This window comes from Haemaphysalis longicornis, unplaced genomic scaffold, assembly GCF_048455015.1.
Source record: "Haemaphysalis longicornis isolate Haplotype H1 unplaced genomic scaffold, Haemaphysalis longicornis Haplotype H1 scaffold_1, whole genome shotgun sequence".
Classification (NCBI taxonomy): Eukaryota; Metazoa; Arthropoda; class Arachnida; order Ixodida; family Ixodidae; genus Haemaphysalis; species Haemaphysalis longicornis.
In genome coordinates, this window is record NW_027526203.1 from 345,711,075 (window position 1) to 345,729,012 (window position 17,938).

The window sequence follows — 17,938 nt, forward strand, 5'->3', positions numbered from 1 at the left end:
GACAGCTACAGAACTTGCAGCCATTCGTGAGGCTCTACATTACGTTATCGAAGCTACTCCTCAAAACTGGGCTATTTTCTCTGACTCAAGGCTGCTTTACAAAGATTACGTGTAGCCCTGAGCTACGCCCCCCTCCAACAAGTGGTGATGGAGATTAGAGTAAAATTCCATAAAGCCATCACAGACGGCCATGACATAATATTCCAGTGGATTCCAGGTCATTACTGTAAGTGGTCAATTGACCACTTACAGTAGATACTATCCTAGGTCATCGGTCTCTACCACCGACTTCACAGAAGGCGACGAAAGCCCTGCTACGTTTCCTGAGCGAAACGAATTTGCATGAACGACTTTAGTGCCTACAACGGGACTAGAGTGCGCCTTCCCACTCCTATCTCTTCCTCTTCTCCCGCCCTCTCTGTTATCCCCTGAACTCCACTCCCCCAGTGCAGGATAGCGAACCGTGCTCTACACCTGGTTAACCTCACGGCCTTTCTGTCCTTTTTTTTTCTATCTCCAGCATAAGGAACTAATTACCTTTAGGCGCTCATTAAGAGTGTTTTATGAGTGCGTGTGCGGTCTTCGCGTAAAGCAATGGCTCTGTAATATATCTCTCTTGCAGGCCTCAGCTGCTGGATCTCGCAGCGGCGAGTCAGACAATGGCGTGCGTCAAGGCGGCACTTCGGTTCCTCAAATTTGACTCCGAGAGCGAACTGACGGAACGCTTCCTCGTGGGCCTCCTGACTGCCTCCCATCCTAGCGCCGCCATCATAACCGAAATCCTGGTGAGTCGACTCCCGCCGACGGTTTCGTTGGTGCTGCACTTTTGTGACTAAACAAAGTATTTTTTGAGAGCTAACAGCGTGCATAAGACCGACGACAGAGAAAATGACCCAACGATCTGTGCTTTAACCTGTTTTTACCGTATTATGGGCGGGGTTTGTACTCGATAATGATTCGCCACCTGGCCCACATAATTATTTTTGGTTAAACCTGTTTTCCTTTTTTAAACCTGCACGCCTGCGACTGTTGGCTTGCGGGGTTCAGCCGTGGTGCCATGTGCGGAAAGGGTAAATGAGTGATGCGAACATGTTCTCTCATGCGTCCTTTGGCTGTTACGAAGAAAAGATGTGCGCTCATACGCCCCCGTCTCGTGCCGGAAGGTTTGGCTGATGGAACCAACCAGAAGTCTTGCAGCAACTTACTACGCAATGGGGCTTCGACAATTCCGACTCAGTAAAAGTAAACACTTCCAGAGGCAATGCAAACATTTTCGTTAGTTCGAGAACAGCAACAGCTAGCTGTCTTGGTGCATTCACCGCATCCCAATAAAATTAACTGGTCCCAAAGCCACACACGCATTGTACATACATACCCACACCTAGCCTGCAACAGAGTAACACACGTCCTCGCCCAATCTGACGAAAAAAATTCAGCGCCCTTCTAGTCTGTGAAGAAGGATGGCCAGCAAAGCTGGGCGCAGTTCTAGTAGTGCACAAAACAATACATGTTTGTTTATAGTTTGCGTTTGAGCATACTACCTAGACAATTACTGAATGAAATGTAGAAAGGCTCGAGCGTTATTCTAGTGAAAAAAAAAACATGGGGCTGTCCGTTTCCCTCCCGCGTCTTAGGCATCTTACTGTCTGTGTACAGTGTAACACACCAACCCAAGCCGCTCGACCATGGAGGACAGTAGACAGGTCTCACTGGGCCGTGAGACGTCCACGTTTAAATCTCCCACTAGTCCAACGGACATGTCATTGGTGAGTGCATGATGCCTAGCCGAGGGTGCACGCCCCCTCCCCCCAACCCCGCCTCTATCCAGCCCCCGCCCGTGCACGCATAAACCGGCAACTGATGATTCTCGTGCTTGGATGCGTAAGACACCGGTCGAAATATCCCTCCGGAAGCCCTTTAGGCTGAACAAGAATTATTGGCTAACGTCGGCGTTCCGAGCGGTCAAGTTACTCTTAAGGAACAGCAAGCAGCGTCGAACAGCAAGCAGCGACGAGCTAGTGCCACTCGTCGAAGAAGTTTCGGAATGGTGGTCGTGTTGGATTGCTGCTGTCGTTACGAGCTCGTTTTCAGTTTACAACCACTGAAAACTTCAGTGTGTTCAAGTACTTTACAATGAAATTTCGTTGCTGCGTGCTTAAAGGCCCATGTAGTACGGGCAAATCGTCGAGGGAGTGCGACATCCCCGCCGGTGAAGAGATCTCGTTTCATGCGCTGCCCAACGACGAACCTCGGCGGAGCAAGTGGCTACGTTTTGTGAACTTTGCAAACGGAGGAGAAAGGGAGCTAAAGGAAGTACGAGTGTGCTCGCTTCATTTCCGACGAAGTGATTACGGAAGGGACCCTTACGCTAGCTCACTCCTGAGACATGCCGCCGCTCGTCGCCGACTTCGTCAAATCGCCGCCAAAGCGCTCTGAGCGTGGACAAAAAAAAAAAAAAAAAAAAACAAGAAACCGTACACATCAGGCATTGACGCTCGTATCTTTCTGGTCGGAGCAGAGAGCTCGCGCGAACGGCTTTCCATACAGGACACCAGCCAACTGGCATAAGCAATACTGCTACTGAAATTGAACTATTATTAACCGTAATAAAAATACGGCACATACGTACCAGTCTGTATTCGTCCGTCGCGACGGGGCTGACGAGGCAGTGGTGCCGACGGCTGGGCGTTCGTCTGCTGTGGGTATCGGGGAATGGTCGCTTTCCGGTCCATTCGTGTATCCCGCAACTCCTGCCGCTCGTGCACTTAGAAGCATTGAGCGTTCAACTGGCGTGAGGTTGTTAAATCCAAGCCCGAGCTCCTCGGCGAGAGCTTTGTTGTCCGGATCAGGCGATTTCATGACTAGGGCTGCGAGTGCACTATATGTTTTACTAGTATTTTTAAAATGGCCGCCGTGTCGGTTTCGGCACGAGTTCCGGTTCCTGTTTGATTCCCGCGTGTGGGTGCTATATGGAGTCGAGATACTGAGTATCTGTTTCATGTACCAGCTCGTATGACGCCATTGTTCACGTCACGAAATGTACTATCCAGCGGGAGGCTTAAATATTTGGCTTAAATTCCCTTATTTCTCAGTGAATAAAGCATCGTTTGCTACCGGGAAAGCGCTTGGGGTACTATGAAACACCTAATATTTCGAATAAAACAAACTTTTGTTTTGTCTTCATCGCTCCTTTAAAGAGGCATGGGGGGTGGCGAGGAGGAGCGGAGTACCGGTACCGAGTAAAGTGGCTTGACCGGAATGAGAACTGAGAAGGTTAGCCATATACAGCTTCGCTGTAAAAATCTGCGGCTTGCAACCTCCCCGATTCCGCCATAATACCACCCCGCCCTCCCCCCAAACCTCACGTAGCGGCTACTTCGACAATCTCTCACAGCCCGCTTGTAAACAAAAATTTTCGGACACTGGCAAAATTGTATCCGCAGCATGCCCTCCCCCAATCAATTTTGACAAAATTAAGGCAAACAGCGCAAAAGTAAGAGCCACGTTTCACTCACGGACAGCTCCGAAACTATGCATGGCCTGGTGGCTCGTACTACTGATAGAGAAGACTACCGGTAACTGTTCACCTAAAGCAGATGCTGTTGAGCTTGCAAATCACTTTCGGGCTGTTTTTTTTACCGGTGACCGTGCCGTCTCTGCAGGGTGTCGCTCAAAAGGGAATCCGCAACGAGAAGAACAAGGCGTCCACCGTTGCCGCAATAGGAGCGCTCATCAACTCCTACTGCGAAGCACATCGGAACTGCGCAAAGACCGAGGTGCGTTCGCGGCTCATTACGACAGCCTTCTTCGAATACCATGTGGTGGCAAACAGTGGCACATTGTGGCGGGCGTTTCGTGCCTATCATTACGCGGGATTCCTCAGGCAACTTGCGACCAATTCGAGCTACGCACCTTGCTTTAGTCGTTGTTGTTTGTGCTTTTTTTTTTGGCGTAGTTTTTTTTTCTGCGGTTATTAAGCAAGCAGAAATGCTACAGAATCTCAGCGAATTGTGCCTAAAAGGACCACGTTTATTAATTATAAGCGCTGCAGCGTCCGCATTCTGGACACCCAATTGGCTGATGAGATTTACAAAACGATACGGCGCGTACGTTGTTTTTCTTACAGAGACACGAAAGACTGGCGAGCCTTTTCAAATTACGTGTTAAAATTTACTGCCTAGCACAAAAAAGCAAACTGCACATAAAACGAGGACACAAGAGAGGATGGGGAACCTAGGGATCTCTGTTTTTTTATTGTGGCTTTGGTTGTTTTGTTGGTTGTTTATCTTCGTTCTGTGCCCTAGGTTATCGCACATGTGTAGAACGCATTTTCCTTCATAATGTGTTTTTTTATTCAAATAAAAATCAGTTGCTAGTCTTCGCCCTGTGTTTCTAGTCACCTTCTCTTGTGTCCTCGTTTTATGCGCAGTTTGCTTTCTTGTAATCTACCCAATCTACCTACTAGCCGAAGTTTGTATTCTATTTACCGTCTAGCACAATTCTCGCAGGTTTCTCGGCCGACTCGATCGTCATCTAATTCCTTTTGTGATTTTGTGACTTTGCTGTGGCCACATATTTATTACGAGAATATCCTATACGAATTGAGATTAAACAAGAACAAGGCCGACAATGATCATGAAGTAGACTAAGAGTGAAATCAGAAATGTTCAGATAGCATCTTACCGCATCACATACCCATGCATGTGACAATGCCAACAGCCTGCTAAAAATGGCTGAATATTTCATTTGCTTAGTTCGAAGATTTTAAGAAAATCATTGAGTATATGTAGTTATGTTGTGCTTGTGTGAAGTAAGTAAATTCAACTTTGTTATGTATTTACTCATTATTCCATTGTCAATGGTACTCGCAGACAAATTGTGCAAGGAGCTATTTTTTTCTAACTTTATATATTTTTATTTTCGTGCGTTTTATACATGTTTGCTGTTTGTGAACTGCAGTGCGCTTGCAAACGTGCCGAACTGAAGTTGAAATAATGAAGCACAAAGACAACAGATGGATGCTCATGCTAATGCCTTTTCCGCAATTTCGGCGTTATATGTCTCACTGAAGTTAATTTCTTTTAATTTGTTTTGTCACGCTTCTGTGTTGTGTAAATTGGAGATACGGCGCGTCCGACATAGAGGCTACCAAACAGGCAACTTCTACATGGGCTATACGCAAATTTTTGGGCATGAGCTAGGAGCCTTTGGTCACTTTAAAACATTTTACTAAAAATGAGCAAACGTCGGAGAACTCAAAACTTAAATTTCTGAATTTATATTTCTGCTCCATAACTTAGTCATCTACGGGCAACTGAAGTATGGAAATTAAGAAGAACGTCGTTTTATCACACCAATCAAAGCCAACGTGCGTACTTTTCCAATTTTAGACGAATATCGCCTGCCTGTCCGAAAAACACTGGGCGAATTTTTTTCTTTCTATATTATTTCGTTATCAACATATTGGCCATGTCGGCAGACATTACTGCCATCCATCCGCGAGCAGAGAACGGCTGCTAATCAAGCGCGCGCGGAGGGGGGTGACGTCAAGCAGAGGCGGCGGTATAGTGTTGGCTGCGGTGGCTGCGTAGCCGCCGCGTCCCGCGCAGACTTTTTCACGGCGCCGACGGAGATTCGACGGAAACACACCCACGTAATCCCCTTCCAGGGCAGGGGGTGATGGCGACAATAGTTTCGGACGCTGAAAGCTGCATTAAATGGCTGAAGGCTTGGATACAGCTGTGACGGGTTTGACTTCTAGTGAGAGTGGGCCGTGCTGTTCAAGAGAACTGTCCTCGGAAACGGGCGAAGGGTGTTGAGTTGGGCATCACAGTGTCCCCTCCTCTATTGTCACAGGTTGTTAGACAATGCTTGCAAGCCTCTTGTGTCCTTGTGAGAAAAACAACGTACGCGCCATTCGGTCAAGTCCCGTCAGCAGTGTGGACGTCCAGAATGCGAAAGCTGCACAGCTTGTAATTAAAGACGTGGTCATTTTTGGTACAATCTCGCAACAGTGCTGCTTGCTTAGTAACTGCACAAAAATAGGCAAACAGTTGTCCCACCTAAGCCGGACCACCTAAACAGGACTCCATAAAAGTACCCTTAGGGGGTGATTCGGTTTGTGCAGCGTTGAAAAGAAATGCGGTGCGCGTGACATGTCACGACAGCGTTCAGTGCCAGGGGGCACTCCAAGTATTTGAATGCTGCGCTCTGTACAGTCAGGCTGCTTGAATTCGGTGCCACTTATTTCAACCATAAAAACAAACAACAAAAAAAGAAACCCATAAGAAAAATTTTCTCGGAAACTTCTGCATTGGGTGGCTGTCCAATGCGGTACAACGCTGCAACGATAGAAATATGTTAATATGTTTAATATTCAAAATGAACTATCATATCGATTAATTGTGTGTCTAAACGCGCTGAAGCTACACCCAGGCTATGAGGCGCGCCGTAGTGGAGGGCTCCTGCTTAATTTTGATTACATGGGTATCTTTGACGTGCGTCGAAATCTCGACACACGGGCATTATCGCTTTTCGTCTCCATCAGAAAAGTCTCCATCAGAAACATCCACAAAAGTGGTCCACATTGCATGAATCGCGCATAGTTTCGGAATAGATATCTGTGTCGTGCGTGCTTAATGTACGAAGTCGAGAGTTGGGCGGAAACCCATCTGTGGTGAAACAGACATGATTACAATTGATAACCACACCCACTGGGAAAATTGAGTAAAACTAAATACTTCTGAGCTCCCACTCCTTGTTCACAAACGAAACTTCTTTCGTTTTCCGAAGTTGTTTGGTCGGTGTACTAATGGCATCGAAGTTAACGTATAGCAGTCATTACTATGTGTCAGGGCTGAACTTCTTCAAATGTGCCAGCCAGCCTTTGGGTCGAGGCTTGTCGGGTACCGTACTAGGGCGCTTCATGCACAGGCGATCGGCGCGGCGCTCACGTATCTCGAGGATCAGCTGCGCCAGTGCAAGGACGAACCGTGCTGGCAGACGTACCTGCGTGGCCTGCAGAACGCCGCCCAGCCCAGCAGCCTGCCCACGCTGCTGTACGCCATTCGCAAGGGCGGCAAGAAGTCGGTCCTCGTGGCGCTGCGCGCACTCAAGCGAGTCGGCAGCGAGAACTTCGATGACAAGGTGCGTCTATTCAGTCCGGCTGTTTCCTCGCGGTGCATTGCTTGTGAAAACTCGCTTTTATGTTATACAGAGTGGTGCAATTCTGCCTTTGGGAAAATGGAACAATTTAGTTGCTACGCAGAATTTGAAAACAAATTTTAAAAAAATTATTTCGCATGTTTTCTTCTATACCTTCTACGCACAAGTGCCCGATTGTGATGACCACGCATTGATTTGTAGTGGAAAGTGTAGTTGACAGGGGTCGGATCGGGGAATGTTGGTCGGGGAGGATAGGGGACGGGTGAGGGGAAATACGGAAAAGGAAATATGAGGAGCGGAGGGGTGAGTGGAGGGTGAATTGGCGGTGATTATGGGAAATCGAGGGAGACAGGGAAGGAGGAATGCGAGTGGAGAGAAGAGTGAGCACGAGGGGTAAGGGAAGATAAGCGAAAGACGTGAAAGGAGGAAAGGCGAAGGGGAAAAGGAGTTTGGGGGATTGGGAGTGAGAGAGGGATGGGAATAGGGAGAGTAGCCACAGAGGAGAATGCGGGGAGAGAGAGGTAAAGGAGTGGAGCAGGAGGGGTGTTGGAGGGCTGATAGGGAAGTGTAGGAACGGGAGCGTTGTAGGAGAGGGGAATTTAGAGGACGGTAAAAGTAGTATTGATTCAGGGGTGGTAAATGCGGGAGGGGGGATCAGGCAGGTGAGTGGAAAAGGGACACAAGAGGGGAAGAGTGTGAGGAGTAGCAAGGGAGAGAAGAGGTGGCGTTATCGTCTTTCGACGAAATTTGCAACAAAGCAAGCAGCTGGACGCGAAGCCATTTCTCTGCTGCTGCGCTACTGCTCCGATTGGTTTTTTCGGCAAGCGGTTGCTCGTCACATTTCACGTAGCCGATTTTTCTTTCTGCCTCGCACAGGTGCTGGACGCTCTGGAGAAGGTGTACGGCCAGGTGAACCGTCGCCACGACTCCACGGCGCGTGCACTCGCCGCCGAGCTCATCTTCTCCAGCCACAGCGTGCGGCACATCGAGCGCGCGCTCGAACTGCTTCCCATGGTCGAGGCACCCGAACTGGCTACCTTCGTGACCAGCAAGCTCTTTGAGCTGGTGGGCCACACGGACCGCGCCAGGTGAGCCCCTTTTCGGCAAGCTTGTGGCCACCATGATGACCGCATGCTTGAAGAGGGAGTTAACGGAGACGGCTTGTGAGTGCCTGTTATACACGCGAAAAGGGCACCACTGCGGGGACGGTACGCTTAAAGGGCGGCGTTGGTTGTGCCATAAATTGCCTGGGAGATCTCATTCCGGAAGCAACTCTTGCGGGCAGAGTTGTCAAGTTTCTCGATCATTCTCACGCAGCACACTGGGCCAGTTGTGGCAAGTAGGCGTCTGTTTCCAGACATGAGTGGCGGCGGTTGTCCATAGCACGGCCAGTGGATCTGATCCAGCGGCCGTGTCCATAGTTTCCTCGGCAGCGTTCGCGTCATTTATTATATGCTGCGTCGTTTCTTCTTGATTCGGTTCTTCTTCAATATGAAAGCTGGGCAACGTTTCCCCCAACGCTGCACGTGCGCATAGAACTTGCACCAGTTCACACTGGTTGCTTGCAGCCGTAGAGCTTGAACCGAAGCCCATGATTGCTGCATCCGTAAAGTCGCTGCGCTAAACACGCGTGCATGATTTAAGCGCTTCCTGGGCACTAGCTGTAATGCTGTTTTATCGTAGGCCAAATCTAGTGTTTCACGTCTTGTGCCGGTTATTATGACGAGCAACGGGAAAGCCTGGAACACGAAGCTGCGCGTTATCTGGCACTTCGTGAGGTTTATTTTTGAAGGTAGGTTCTGATACCATGTGAAATTGTCTCTCGCCGGGTTTTCAACTTAAAAACACGAAAGCAGCAATAGGGCAACTATTAACTTCCCAATTTTCTAGTGGCAGGGCACGTGATTTGTAGAAAGATATGAATGTAATATTCATTGGTGGGTCCATAGGAATGCCTTGTCATCGCATCCGTATTCTTCGCAAACTTGAAGGCCGGACTGATGAGAGCACTTTGTTCCGGCTTCAGAAGCCGCAACACGACGTTTGTCGCACAGCATGCGCACACGGAGTCAAATGCGCTTTGCGTTCTTCCCGTCTCGTTTGATCGCCTTAGCGGCGGCATTGCAGCGCCATTCGCTGTTCAGCAGTCTCAGCATTAAATTGTTTTACGGTGCGCATCAACGCGTAAAAGCGGCGACGCATGACACCCCAACATGACCGTACAACATCCCCACGAAGCAGCGAGCCGCCGCCGCCTGCATGCAGCTCCTGGATTGGCAGCGGCGAACCGCTGCTAACGGTGCCGCCGTCTCGGCTTGACGTCACACCTTAACTCGCACGGCTGACTGGGACTTCTCTGTCCGCTCTCTGTTCGCGGACCGACGACGCAAAATCTTCCCGGCATGGCCGACCTATTGCCAACGAAATAATTTGTCTTCACATTAAAAACACAAGCAACAGGGCCCAGATGCTGGGAACCTTGCGTTAAACGCTAAACAGCAACCACAGTTCAGTGGTGGGACTATCCTGTCTTCCATGTGAGCTGATGCGCCTTACATTGCACCGCAGTCAGAAATATAATGCAACCAAGTGTGAAACCCCTTTTTCTGGCCTTCGCCATTGACTGCGTCAGCACTGTGCCGACTTTTGGTGAAGGGCCGGTTTGGAAAGATTTTTCAGTGCAGAGCACTTTAGGGCCGTGCCTTGTCGTCGTACCTTGCTCGCTGGACCCAAGTATATAGAGCCGGCGTTCCGTCGTAGCCGCTGTCGTCGCAACGTAACCCAGAGGCTTCGAAAGCCCACCGGTTTATATAGTCATAAGCGTTCAAAACTAGTGAACCGCTGGCGCTTGTCATACACCTCCCCGTTGTTTAGCGCAAAGAAAACTGTAGGTACATTTAAAGCAAAATATACGTAACTAACTGGCAGCGCCCGTGTTCATTTAGTTAGGAACGCTCGTTGGGTTGGTTTTTACGATAGTAAGCGAAGAAAAGTGGGAGTGCAACGCCAGCACGTGCGGGAGGAAAAGCAAGCACAAAAAGAACAGAACTCCCGCTGACGCATGTTTCAGGCAGGGGGCGCGCGAGCACTGCGAAGGCGGGAAATTTTATTTTCATTGGGTGGTAGCAGTGAGCGGATAACGGCGCTACAGCCGATTATGGCGAATCACTGCTCTGCACTTTCGACAGCTTTCACATTGAGTGGAACGGCTTTAATTTTTTGCAATGACGCTCACAGTTATGTTTTTGTTTTGCGGCGCAGCAATTTGCATACGCATATTCTTATTTGTCTTCAGGAGCAGTAGGCTACGCGATTAACACGTCCGTTTTGCTGTTGAACTTATATGTCCTCAGGTTGAATATTCGCACCGCGGTTGCATATCGCGGAAGTACGACGCTCATTTGAACCCCCTGGTGGCACGTGTCGTTTCTAGGCAGCGTAGCTCTGTCAGAGTGTGAAGCCTTTCGACCAAGGTCATAGAGGGAAAGAATGCCGTGCGAGCAAGAAAACGCGTTGCTAGGCGACACCCATGATAGTCGGTGGGTGGCGCTGCAGTCGCGAGCGCTCTAAGCTCTAAGTCTGCTATACCGTGCATAACCAAGCGGTGCTTCTCCCGATCGAGCGCTACCATTCGCACTCAACTCAGTGAAACGACTTTCAATGTGCTACGCAGGTCATTCGCCGGAAAGGTGCTCAGCAACAGTACTTACGGAAATTACTACAACCTGGCGCACTCTGGGTCATCCGCCACGTTTACCAAGTATTTGACCAGTGAGTCCTCCCACATTTAAAAAGTGGTCCTTCCCGAGGGATGAAAGGAGCGTTTGAAGCTTCGTTTTAATTGTCATTTTCTGCAGGAGGCGAAGACCTGAACTCGACCTATGCAGTCAATATGGAACTCATTCCTGGTGGATTGCTCAAAGAGAGCTCGTTGGACGTCAACCTCGAAACTACCGAAGAAAAGCTCAATTTAATTTCCGTGAGTATAATGCTACCAAGCCATCGTTTTGAGATTTGCCAAACTCAACGATAACCGTGATTACTCGCAGAAGTATTTATACTCAATTCACGCGTCAGAAAAATTTTTGACAAATTTTGGCTTCTAATTTGTTTGCTTCGCCGTGAACTACGGCCAAAAGAGCTTTTGGGAGACGGAGAGATAGATAGATGGATATTCATTTGAGGGGTGGGGGAGGGACGAACCGAAGGACGGACAGACTGATGGCAGGACGGAGCGCACCGTCGATACAACTGTGGAATGCGCTGCGCCAAGGCCTTGCAGCCGGCGAGTGCAGCAAGCGGGAAAGACAAGTCATGGCCTCTGCAGTCAGTTCCGCGCGCCGACGCGGTCATTTGGACCAGGGGTAAACGAGCGCGCCATAGCCGAAATTTGGGCGTGTCTTGCCATGCGCCCGCCGCTTCGCTTCTTCAGCGTGCCGACGATGCGATAATGGCACGTTCAGCTCCGAAACTGTACTCTACTGACCCGGCAAGCTAGCGACGGTGACCATGACTGCCGAAATATAGGGGGAACTTTGGAATGTCGCGTGGGTCTTGTGACCGTTCATAAACGTGGTGATCGTACGGGAAGATCCTTTCACCCCGAGTTTCTCCTCACTTCCCGGCATGCGTGTCTTTCCCTGCACCCCGGACTAGGCGCATGAAGAAAGGAGCACCGTGCATCGCTGAGAATGAGCTCAAGTATACGTTCCAATTTTTCGTCCAGTCGTTTCGAGGGACACACTCGAACCCACCGGATGTTTTTAGCAGTTCCCCGAGTAACGCTATCAATTATCGAGCCTTAGCTTTCACACCTTCCAAAAGCTATATTAAACCTTCATTTGCTAGCTCAGCTCTTTCGAGTTTCAGCATAAGCCCACACAGCGACGGGGCGTGTTCTGGGCCGGTGCTGAGGCCTTTCTGAGCCGCATGCGTGGCGTCGCAGGTGGGCCTTTTCGCCGGCGGCATGGGCAGCGTGGCCGGCGGCGACGAGGCGTCCGTCGATGAGAACACCGGCGAGGAGGAAGAGGAGGCCACGGCTGGCATGCGGCTCAGCCTCCTGGGCCGCGAGCTGCGGCCGTACGTCTTCTTCGTGGGCACCTCGGAGCTCATGAGCCACGTCTGGTCCGGCACCGCCAGCGAGCCCACGCCGGCGCTGCAGGTACGACAGAAGGCTGCGCGGTCAGCCTCGTCCGTGGCTGCTGTCAGCGTCTCTTCGCTGGAGGCCGGCAAATCCGACCAGTCCTAAAACGGATACATACCGCCCTGTGAATAGAAAAGAGATATGGAAAAGTTTCTCAATAGAGAGGTACATTTTGTGGGTGCGCTCTGGGAGCGAGTAATTTATTTCTCTGGATAATTGTGATTGTTATGTTTATGGGGATGCTTGTATTATCTTAATGATAATCATTATATGTATCACCATCACTATCATTACTGGTAAAAAATGAAGAATGTATAAAAACGTCCTCGGTGATGTCCATACGCTTTCATGGTGGAGGCCAAAATGCGTATGCGGCAGCGTCAATGCGCCTGCCCACTGAGCTGTCTTTACTAGGACGGTGGACAAGACCAATAAATGCTCACCTGTATACAGCACGCCTAGACGCAGGAAACAGTTCCTCACGGAACGACCTGTTTCTGTAATCACAGGCGCTGTTGAATTAGTTTTCCTTGACATAACCTGCTCAAATTGAAATCCCTTTCGTATGGTTGAGGGAGACCTGGAGATATCTGTCCTGATGGCGGTGCTCTACTTTATCCTTTCACTCCCCATCTACTTTACTTCACCCCACGGGGTTGTATGCAAGTGAGCTCCCTGCCAAGCTCAAAAATATCCCCAGTGCACTTGCTTTCCTTTCCCTTTCCCGCAAACCACAACCAACCAACCAACTCCTTATGCTTGTGTGGATCTGTCTCTAACATCCTCCACACAGCGTAACATTTAGGGAGGAGGGGGATGTTGTCCGTCTTCGGGGGTCACGCTCCGCAAGCCGTACCACTTTTTTCAGGACGCCGTCAGTAGTGGATGTGCGTGGACAAAATGAGAGAGGGAGAGGGTTGTGGATGGGAAAAGAAAAAGAAAAGCCCTGTAGCCGCTAATGCGCCTCACATACGTATTGGAGCCGGAAGGCAGCTGCGGTGTATCGATGTGAAATATCTACAAACTGCGTGTTTTTAAATACAGGAGTAAAAGATGTAAATACCACGACGCCCTGACATTGAATATCGGTTCATCTGTTCGTGAAGATATTAATGCATACGCTGGGTACCTATGCCCACAAATTAAGAGCACTCGAAAAAAAAGTCAAACCCAGCTCCCACAATGGTTCAACCTTGATGTCACAGCAGAGCTGTGTTCGTCTCCCTAAGCTGAAATCGACGAGCGCCATATAAGTCACTCAGAACAATCTCACGTTCCTCAATCTGAGCTCGTCGCAATGCAAGCGTCTGCTGGTACACGCCACGGAGCCTGACCGAAGTGGTCGCAGCTTTGCCGCGACTCGCCAGCAGGACGTCGCTTGCCGAGCACACCCACAAGACAGCTGCCGACCCGCAAATCATGCTCCTTTCGCTGCAGCGGACCGTGATTTCACCAAACGATTCCCTGAACCCGTTCGGTTTCAGTTGCACTGTTTGCGAGCGCCTGTGGTTTCAATCGGATTTACAAAATGCTCCGGTGCGTGTAACCCAGTGTCTAATGCTTATGCGTGTAACGGTGCCATACCGACGAATTATAAATAGCGATGTGCAAGTTCATATCGATGCACAATAAACATTCAACTGCTCCTGCGAAAGCTCATTTCACTTATGCGTTTTACCCATTACTATGAAAGAGGTATCAACCACATTTTTTTTTTTGAGAATTCGGCCCCAGGTCCATACGTAAGGGAGTACTGATTCCACAATTTTTTCTTCCCTTTTTATTCCTTTTATCAATGCTTACGGGCCGGTCAAACCCGAAACAGCACTTTAAATACTTAAGCGCGTGATAATTAATTACGCAGAACGGCCTGAAAATCCGTTTCGGTTTCCATCGCCTCACGCCCGGAGGGTGCGTATGACAGAACCACGCCATGGCCTTACCGTTTTTTGCGGACGTCAAAACACTGAGGAGGCCGGCGGAGGCGTTGTTTCGACCGCCCCACCGACGGAACTGAGCGGCTGAGCTGCCTGAAGGCGTTTAAGCTTTCGATCACGGCGGATATTTCATGACCGCTTTCAATAAAAGTCCTGATGGCAACTTCTATTGCGAGGCCATATTATCAGCTCCTTTACCGCATGCGGAACTTTGTTTTTGGCAAGAGTGCCTTTCTGGGGAGCGGTTATGCCTGTAGCTCTGGCTACGCGCGCATCAGTTCGTGAACGCGCCAGCGCCTATAGTCACCGCTCGCCGGTCCGCGCGTGTGAAATGTCGTCATGAGTTCCTGCCAAAGGTCGGAGACACTCGGCTACGTCACCTTCTTTTCTCTGCCATGGAGGGATGTCACGCTGACGTTCATTTGTTGCGCGCCGCTGCGCGTGCTGTTCTGTCGGCGCGGTAAATGAGATCAAATAGGTATGTTCTACGCGTCGCAGGCCGTCCATATTCTAACCCCGCCCCACCAGGGATGGGAAACCACCAAAAACAACGTACACCTTCTCGCACTTGCGGTTCTCTAGCCGAACAGTAACCGAGCAGCAACTCGGGTGAGACTTCCCAGCTCACCCGAGTTGGTTTTCAACATAAATATTGGTGACGAATGAAACTTGCGGTGAAATGTGTCCACGTACACGACGGACACACTTCCTCCAGTGACATCTCCGTTAGCAGAGGAGTTCCATTCACAGCGACTTCCACACGGTATGGCCAAAGTTCCCTCTGCCGTGCATTGCAGAGTACACATTTCGCATACTTGACGGCCGTCCGGCGGCGCAATGCTTACGTGACACATGGCGCCATTCACAGTGCGCACAGATTTTTTTCTTCACTGACAACGGCGCCAATCCTCTCCCCTTACACACACGACAGAGATGGCCCTTGAGCCTACAGTTGTGGCAAACACTATTTGAAGGGACCCTGCAACACTTTTGTCAACCTTTTTTAAATCTTAAATGCTTGCTGAACGTAGTCAACCAACACATACAGTATTAGATTAGGGAATCGCAAAGTATACCGCAGCCAAAAATGACTGCTCTATGCTCATCAGATAACTTGGAAACTTGCTCAAAAGATTTTTCTCTCTTTCCCGTCTTGGCGTTCTTCGGGCGCTGGAATTACGCCATTACAGCGGTGTAGCGGCTGTTGGGGGGCTTTTAGACACAATAAACGCGTTCGATAGCCACATTAAAAAAAATTGGCTGGCGATTACGATACTCTCTAATGCGATATTTGGGCACAGCAGCAGTGCGCTGAGGCAGCACTCACTCGTGGGTTCTCTCGAAGGCAGCGATGATGAACCTCTGCGTCAGCGGCGCGAAGTTCGTCTTAGAAAGGGATCGCGAACTGCGTCTTAAGCAAACGCACATCATAGTCACGCGCACGCCCCCCTCTCGTTTTCGCCCCAGCGTCGCGCCATCGAGCGCCTCGTGCGGGCACAGCATACTGCCCCCTCCCCTACCCCACCGCACACTTTCGGGGAGCGCTGGCTCGCGCCGCCACGGCGAACCGCCCACCCCTACCAATTTCGCTACACTCTCCTCCTTTGCTTTCTTTCATCGTTCGCTTTTTCTTTCACTCGTAGGTCTTGCCATCGTTCTCTCAGTAACGACGACGGCGACGCGGCTCAGCCCACGAACGGGCGACGAACGGCTGCGCCCTAAAAGAAAGGCCCGAAAGCAAAGCAGCAACGGAAGGCGTATCTGCTGCGACAAGCAAATCGCGCGGTGCCGCTCCGCACTGGCGATAACTATATAGCTTTCGTAGTGTTTCCAGACGCGAAGGAAAGGATGAAAGCGTTTATTGGAAGTGCTGTAAAGTGACGGCATTGCATCGCCAGATCCTCGCCACCGTAGAGTTTCATATAATAATGCGTATGCTCGTCACCGCAGTAAAAGCACAAAATGGCCGCTTCTTCCCGCCTTGGCATCGCTGAGTCACGTGCCTTGACATAGGTTGACGTGGGTGCCATAGAAAAGGCTTGATAATCCTTTCTTGCTGCCTCCATCGCGGTGACGATTCCTTTCGCCATGCATATAGCGTCATATCCGGCTACCTCATCGTTGAAGGACAATTGCGCTAAAAATTTCAACCTCTTGAAAAAAATATTTTCGTATAGTCTGCCTAAAAAGAATGCAAGATACAAAATATGACAGCTGAAATACGCGTATCCGCGGCCCAAACGACCATCAAAAATCGGATATTTTGAAAGCGAAATTGAGGGGAGCGCGGCCATTACGGCCAGGCTGAAGTAACGTTTCAGCCGGCCCAGCCGGCGAGCTAGCGGCGGCACACATCCTCCTTGGGCGGCACGCGGCCGGCCGGCCGGCCGGGCCAAACCTGCGCGCAACGCTTCGCTCTCGCCGCAGTTCTAGGAGTAGCCCGCACAGCTCGACCGGCTCTCCTGGCTGGCCGTAGGAAAAAGCGCAGGGCCGGCCGCAGTGTCACTTCCGCTTCGTGGCTGTTCGCGCGATCCGCCAGCAGGTGCAGCGTCGCCGTCGACAGAGCTATTTAAAACGATGGTAACTAATTAACAACGCATTTCACGGGGGTACCAGTGATGTCCCAGTTAATTTGGTTGTACATACTGTACGTTCAAATTAAATTTGGCCGAGGTGAAATTTGAGTACAGTTGGCCTTCAAAGCCCGCAACTATGCGGTCATGCAACATACTCTCGCGAGATGTGACGGAATACAAAGTAATTGGCAGACGTTTCACCCGCCTGTCATGTTCTTCATTTGATTTGGAACGTTGCGACAACGTCGGGCGGTTTTGGCGTCGCACAGCTTTACGGCCGCCAGCGGGTTCCGGAGCAGGGTGTATGTGGCCGGGCCACAGCATGTCAGCGAAACCGCTCGCCGCTTGTCATCCCGCACGTCGTTGGCTACGAAGTACTGTACGCCTCGCGCTCGCCATTCTTCCCAGTCCGTCAGAGCGTCGAACGGCTCCAGCTTGCCGACGCCTGGCATTTCGAAGCACAGGAACGGAGCCATGCAGCAACGGCACTATATAGAAACATGCCTGCAGCGATGTTAGCAGCTGAACGCGTCTTCCTAGTCGCCATTTTGATCGTAGTCCTCGCGTCAAACAGAGGAACCAAGCGACAAACCAGGCAAGCAGACTGGAGTTTGTCCTGAATGGCAAGCCCCTTCCATGGCGCCTCCAAGTCACATACCTGGGGTTCCTGGTGGACTGCCGGCTCACCTGGACACCAGCCGTGCGGGCCCAACAGCGACGTGCTGCCGGGGTACTGCATGGAGTACGACAGCTGCTGGCCCGTGGCAACGGGTGCTCCCACAGTGTGGCATTGCGTATCTACAACAGCATGGCCACGTCGGCCGTGCTGTACGCGCTGCCGCTGGTGACGCTAAAGCGCCGCCGGTGGGGGGAGCTGGATCTGGACCAGCGCCGGGCCATCCGGCTCTGCCTGGGCCTCCCCAGGTACTCTCCCGTTGGGGGCACCTACACCGAGGCGGCCACCTGGACCATCGAGATGCGGGCCCTCCAGACGGGTCTGCGCCACATCGATCGGCTGCAGAAGTCCCTGGATGGGGCCGCCCTGCTGCAGCGGTTCCGTGGCAGGCCCAACTCGCAGATGGGCACGCTGCTGAAGCTCTACGAGGAGAACATCGTGG

At 50.8% G+C, this 17,938-nt stretch overlaps 1 protein-coding gene across 4 annotated transcripts in view; it reads left to right on the plus strand.

Annotated features, from left to right (window-relative positions):
- Mtp (microsomal triacylglycerol transfer protein) overlaps positions 1–17,938 on the plus strand; it is a 69,625-nt gene that overhangs the window by 38,513 nt on the left and 13,174 nt on the right. For all 4 annotated transcript variants that reach the window (XM_077685143.1, XM_077685148.1, XM_077685150.1 and 1 more), the window contains 7 exons: positions 623–785; positions 3,663–3,776; positions 6,934–7,146; positions 8,041–8,252; positions 10,838–10,935; positions 11,022–11,143; positions 12,110–12,325. In XM_077685143.1, coding sequence (XP_077541269.1) covers positions 623–785; positions 3,663–3,776; positions 6,934–7,146; positions 8,041–8,252; positions 10,838–10,935; positions 11,022–11,143; positions 12,110–12,325 — 1,138 coding nt within the window. The remainder of the gene's footprint in view (positions 1–622; positions 786–3,662; positions 3,777–6,933; positions 7,147–8,040; positions 8,253–10,837; positions 10,936–11,021; positions 11,144–12,109; positions 12,326–17,938) is intronic.